Raw genomic sequence first — 6,324 nt, 5'->3', positions numbered from 1 at the left:
CCATCACAGGGACACCTGGACAGGTCTCCAGTCCATCACAGGGACACATAGAGACAAACATTCTCTCTCTCTCTCACCTAGAGATAATTCAGAGTCACCATCAGTCTAACTTGCATGTTTTTGGTCTGTGGGAGGGAACTGGAGAAAACACGCGCAGCACGGAGAGAACATGGAAACTCCACACAGAAAAACCCCAGACCGGGATTTGAACCTGCGTGCTGAGAGGCAGCAGCTGTAACAACTGCGCCACCATGCCGCCCTCAAAAAAAAAATCAGAAATGTTCAATATTGTTTCTCGGCCTGTGCCTTACAAACTTGTATTCTTTGCCTTGTTCAAATGATTGTCTTAAATGTATCTGGTCGTCTCACCTTGTTGATCAACTTAGAGCTCCAGAGCCTCAGAAGCCACAGTCCAAGGCAGCTGACGACATCGTTCGCTCCAACCATTACGATCCTGATGAGGATGATGATTACTACAGGAAACAGCTGTCTTACTTTGACAGACTTCAAGCCGGCCCCAACAAGCCCCAAGCACAAACAACCCACAGCTACCCCAGGTGATGGTCCCACCCACGTTTGTATTACTACGTTAATGAAAACAGCTGTTTTTACTCTACAGCTCCTTTCTCTCTGATCAAGACACTCAAAGCTCTTTACAGCGATCTGTGCCTCATGTACCCGTTCATACAGCTCTATACTAGATCTGTACAAAGAATAATCAGAGCTTTATCACATTCATGCACTGATGGGACACACATCAGAGCCAATGAGGGGTTCAGTGAAGAGTTACATTTGGGCCTAAAAGATCCGGCCCGGCCCGTAGGCATATTTTCTGAGCCCAACTCGACTGATTACCGTAATTATCAGACTTTAGAACGCACCAGTCTCTAAGCCACACGTATTAAATATAAGATAAATCATAATTTTGTACATAAATGAGAAGTCGAGGTCATGTGACCGGAAGTCAAATGGTGTCGGTAGAATGCGTTAAATATTCATTAAATTAGTACCATTGATTTTTATTGGTAAACACTTTTGTTAAAAACTGCTGCTTTTAAATGTGATTTCTAAATAAAATTGACGTGATTCTCCTCAGCAGAGCTCATATGATGATGAGGAGGAGGAAGGTAGGAAGGGGGGAGAGCCCCTCCCTCATGTAGTGCTCCTCCGTTCTGTTAATGCCCCTGTTTAAGCTTAAATGAGATCCTGGTATTTAAACACGTATTTACCGACACAGAAAGATTTTTTAAAACTTTTATTAAATATGTAGCAGTGTTGACTGACGGACTGCTTTAAAAATAAATCTGACGACTTCTCCGCCGGGGGAGACCCCTCCCTCCTATTGTTCTCCGCTTCGTGTTCGGATGCGACTTTAAAATGAGATCCTGGTATTTAAACACGTATTTACCGACACAGAAAGATGTCGCACAAAACGAGTTTTAAAACTTTGGTTAAAACGTGTACCACACTTGGCTGCGTTTGCGTCTCCAGTGCCCGACCAGCGACACGTTGATGCAACTTCCGGGCTGCAGCCGTTTCCTCCTCGACAGCCGATCGCTTTTAACATGAAAGCTGCTGCGTCAAAGAAATTCCCCGTGCGTTTTCTATTATCGCTGGACAAGTGAACAGGTCTGTGCACGAAGCCAAAATACGATGACACAGCAACGATCTGAAGAAATGAATGCACGTTTATCTTGGGGGTGGTCCTTGAGAGTACCCCGTTGGTCATTCAGGTTAGACTTCTGGTCACATGACGGAGTGGGTGGAGTTACGGTTGGTGAGCAAGAATCTTACATGAGGTTACCTGAGGGCGTTCTCACAAACACCTGCCCCCATCAGGGGCGGGGTCAGTGGCAGGAAGCTACCGAGAGATGGCAGGAAGTCCTTCAAAATAAAATGTAAAAATATAAATTTTTTAAATTATGAAGGAAAAAATCATAAATGAGACGCTCCTGCGTATAAACCACAGGGTGACAAGTGAGACAAAGTAGCAGCTGGTACAACGGCAAGTACAGTAACTGTACTTACAGGCCCGAACTCGTAACAGAAAACTGTTTTTATTTTTAAGCTTTTACTGCTTTTGTAAGCAAATCAGTTTGACATGATAGTTTAAAAACGTAACAAAAGGAAGATACAAGATTTCTTGTTTCACCAAATGGATATTAATTTGCAAAACGAATAGCCTAAAAAAATAAACTCCAAAGATAATCTATTAACATACGCAGGCTTTGTTAACACAGAACCAGGCTATTTTAACTGAACGCGCCGCTCGCTTCGGCTTTTGTAGCTTCAGACGCTGCAGCGTCCTTCACCATGACAGCAGGGTGCGGAGCGGGACGCACACGGCCGATGATCCGGTTGTCCATCTGAAGCTTAATGCACCTTTTTTTACCTCTTTCAACCGTCCGGTCGGGCCTGAGCGTGCACATGCTGACACACATCAGCAGGTTTCACTGTGCTGGCTTTGTAGAGCGAGTTCTCCTGTTTTTAGCTTTAGTTTAACTTTCCAGCTCCGTCACGTCGCTTGTTGTGGCTCAGTTACATCCTCAGATGTGATAAGAGCAAAGGGCGGCCGGGGCCACATGTGCAATCAAAACCGCATCAAATGCCCGACCCGGTCCGGCCCGACCCGGTCCGGCCCGACCCGGTCCGGCCTGACCCCACCCGTTGCAGCTCTAGTTCAGTGTGTTGCCCAGGGACACTTCAGCGTGACTGCTGGTGGAGTCGAACCCCCACCTCTCCCATTGGAGGACGACTGCTCCAACCAGTCAGCCACAGCCCATTAGAGCTGCACGTGCCCCACTTTACACGTGCATGCTAGATTTGGTCAGCTGACCCTCAGTTTTGCCTCTTTATTTTTACATGGGACACAAAAGCTCAATGAAGACAAAGAGCGACTGTTTGCACCTTTTCTTTATTTGCAGTCGCAGCTTTTACCTGAAGCTCATCGTTTGTTTTCAGGATGGAGCCGGTAGAGAAACCAAGTCCAGTGGAGAAAAAATATGAACCAGTTCCCCAGGTGACGCCGTCTCTGCCACCAGTCACACTGCCGAAACCATCTGAAGGTATAATTGACTATTGTATCAGTTGCTTTTAGAGTGAGGTGCAAGAACATGCGTGATTGTTGTCTGTGACTGAGCTCAGTGACTTCCACAGCCAAACCTCCTGCCAGGGACAGCACTGTCCAGACCAACTTCCTGCCTCACAAGAGTTTCCCTGAGAAGACTCCAGTTAATGGGACGAGTGAGCAGCTTCCAAAGATGACCTCCAGCTCTGCAGCGTCTGCTACCTACAACCGCTTCCCCAAGCCCTTCACCACCTCTGCCAAACCTTTTGCACGCATGTTCGACAGTCCTAAATTCAACCACAACCTTCTGCCCAGTGACAAAGCTGAGAGTGCTCCTCAGGTAAAGTTTCATGGTTGCACGACACGTCACTGTCAAACAGCTAACACGTCAAACCAGTGGAGCTGTGCCTCAAGTTTTATTATTAAAGGAACAACTTTGTGAACTATGTTGGAAATGTGAACAGTTGGTATTTAAAACAAAGCTTTAATTATTTTATTTCATATTTATGAATTGTTCGGTTCCTGTAAGTTTTTTCCTTAAAAAACCACATGTACAAAATTATAACAGAATGAAGTGTGCAGTTTTTGAGGTAATGTAGATGGTACCACACGAGTCCAGAATTAACTGTTTGAATCACCAACTAGTCCTCATTAAATAAAAGTTCATAAATAAAATAATAATAATAGGATTGTCATTTTGACAAGAACGAGCTTATCGTCATGAATGAAGGGTTCTGTTGCTGAATCTAGCCTGAAGGTCACTGATTTGAGTAGTAAAACCCAGATGTGTCCGACCTCAGACAGTCAGGTGAACGTACTTTGTTGTAGTCGTGCACCTGCAGGTCGAGTCTGGATGAGCTGCGACTCGGCTGCTAGTGGCTGAACTGAGCAACAAGGGCGTCTCCAAAATGCCTTGAAACGTTTGGTCTTGACGTTCTTGCTCATTTTAAACATGTTCAAAAACTTTATGCAACACTTTTGTCAGTTGCAAAGATCTCGTGGGCGTCTCAGAACCGTCTCGAGTCCATCTCTGTTTAGTTTGAGCTGTATTTTGACACCTGCACCTGTCCTATGACGGAGGAGCTGCACACCTCAAGGTGCTGATGATAAAAAATAAAATGGTGCTTGTGAGCAACTAAATCGTGTGGACAGCCTAGAATACAGTTTTGCGAGCCACGTGCAGCGATTCTGACCTGGTGCTCAACACGCGGTCGTGTTGAAAACGACCAGATGTTGCTCTGCACATTTCATTACAGTTCTGGATCAGCAGCCAGTCCGGCTGAGATACCGACTTCAGAAGATGCGCTGCAGCAGTTCTTGTTTTTGATGACTTCTTAGTTGCACAGGTTTTGGCCTGGTTGTACAAACATCTTGTTTCTTCAGTCGGCTTCATGTTGCAGCTCCACTGGTTGAAGTTAGTTGTTAAAGTATTTTTGTTTATTTGACCTGAAGTTGATCCGAGTCGTGCGTCCACACCCATAAAAGGCCACATGTGGATTAAACTCTCCTGCATGTGGTTCAGACCCACAGCTCCAGTCCAGTGAAGCCTCAGAACACGGACCACGACAGCGGCGTGGACACTTTCACGCGCACTGTGGATGATCGCTCGAAACCCCAGCAGAACAACGTCAACGCTGTGCCCAAGGCCATCCCTGTGAGGTAACGGACACACCGAGTCCAGATTGAACCCAAGCTAATCTTCAAAGCCAATCACAGCGAATGTATCCGTCTCCAGCCCCAGTGCCCTGGAAGACGACGATGATGAAGACGAGGGTCACACTGTGGTGGCAACAGCTCGTGGAATCTTCAACTCCAACGGCGGCGTTCTGAGCTCCATCGAGACGGGTGTGAGCATCATTATCCCGCAGGGGGCCATCCCTGAAGGAGTGGAGCAGGAGATTTACTTCAAGGTGTGCCGAGACAACAGCATCCTGCCGCCGCTCGACAAGGAGAAAGGTAACTCGTCACAGATGGAGGACGCCATGTTCTAACTCTGCTGCACTTCACTTTATCCTTGCAAGACACCGAGCACTGATTTTATCTGCCGCTCTGCGTAAAGTTCAAGTTATCTGAGTATTTACTGTACCTTTACATGCAGTGGTGATCAAAACACATCGTTCTTATGAGCCAGGAAGTAGAAAATAATTTTGATGATGTTGCTTCTGGGAATAAAACGATAATTGATGAGGATTCACAAGTTTTAAAATAAATTTGTTTATGTACTTCATAAAATGTACAAACCTTTAGAGGCTCCTTTTTATCCAGTCAGACTCGTCCGATCAGCACGAGTTAATTTTTAATCAGTAACAACTTGAAGAGGGTCTGAGATGGGAGGATGAGCACCTCTTTGTTCTTCCTTCTGTCTGTTGGTCGTGTGTTGTGTTCAGACGAGCTGGATCTGTTTCTGCTCTTTCAACATGTCGGCTCCATCATTTACACTTTTTGTTGTTTGATCTCAAAACAAAAATCAAAGTCGTTTCTTCTTTGTTTTGTTTGAACCTGCACGTCGTCCTCTACAGACCAGAACTTTGATCTTTGGTACAAGTGACAGGACGGAAGGTGCAGATGTGCTGCTGACTGACCTCATGTTGTCTTGTGTTTGCAGGAGAGACGTTGCTCAGCCCTCTGGTCATGTGTGGACCTCACGGCCTCAAGTTTTTGAAACCCGTGGAGCTCCGCTTGCCTCACTGTGCGTCTATGACCCCTGATGGTTGGTCTTTTGCTCTAAAATCCTCCGACTCCTCGTCGGGTACGCTTTGCTCTCTCTGCTCTTCTGGGGTCGTTTGGGCTGGCTGTGTGACACAAAAGGAGTTTTGGGGTGTGTGTTTGGTGTTTGGGGGGGGGGGGGGGTCACAATTTAATCAGCTTTTATTCTTGGCTTTGACTCTTCTTTTTTGAAAATCAACCAAATGAAATTTTCAGCTAAGCCTCAGAGAATCAGTCCAAGGACTTTTTGATCGAATGACAGCTTTTTATTCAACTCTCCAACGATCTCATTTCTGTATCACTGGTTTACTTTGGAGCTTTTTCACTTTAACTCACTAACGCTCATTTGTCTTGGAGTCATCGTTCCTTCGGTTGACTTACAGCGCTCAGCTTGGCTGCACAGGCTCTGCATTTCACGACACGGGAGCTTGTTTTCCTGCTCGGACCGAGTTTCTCACATCCACCCTCATCCTGACCTGAAGAGCAAACGGATCTTCTGAAACCAGTGCCGCCTGTCATCCTGGATTCAATCTAAAGTTGCACAAAACAAC

General features: G+C 46.0%; 1 protein-coding gene across 2 annotated transcripts in view; it reads left to right on the top strand.

The window, feature by feature from the left end:
* LOC119422076 (tight junction protein ZO-1) overlaps positions 1 to 5,816 on the top strand; it is a gene marked incomplete at its 3' end in the record, with an annotated part of 133,219 nt that extends 127,403 nt beyond the window's left edge. For both annotated transcript variants that reach the window (XM_037689422.1, XM_037689431.1), the window contains 6 exon segments: positions 387 to 557; positions 2,962 to 3,065; positions 3,157 to 3,407; positions 4,590 to 4,726; positions 4,803 to 5,023; positions 5,673 to 5,816. In XM_037689422.1, coding sequence (XP_037545350.1) covers positions 387 to 557; positions 2,962 to 3,065; positions 3,157 to 3,407; positions 4,590 to 4,726; positions 4,803 to 5,023; positions 5,673 to 5,816 — 1,028 coding nt within the window.
* Positions 5,817 to 6,324: the final 508 nt, after the last annotated feature.

The sequence above is a fragment of the Nematolebias whitei genome, chromosome 2 (genome assembly GCF_014905685.2).
Source record: "Nematolebias whitei isolate Nwh7 chromosome 2, NemWhi1, whole genome shotgun sequence".
Classification (NCBI taxonomy): Eukaryota; Metazoa; Chordata; class Actinopteri; order Cyprinodontiformes; family Rivulidae; genus Nematolebias; species Nematolebias whitei.
Note: the sequence above shows the minus strand (reverse complement) of the source record. Positions and strands in the feature narration are given on the sequence as shown.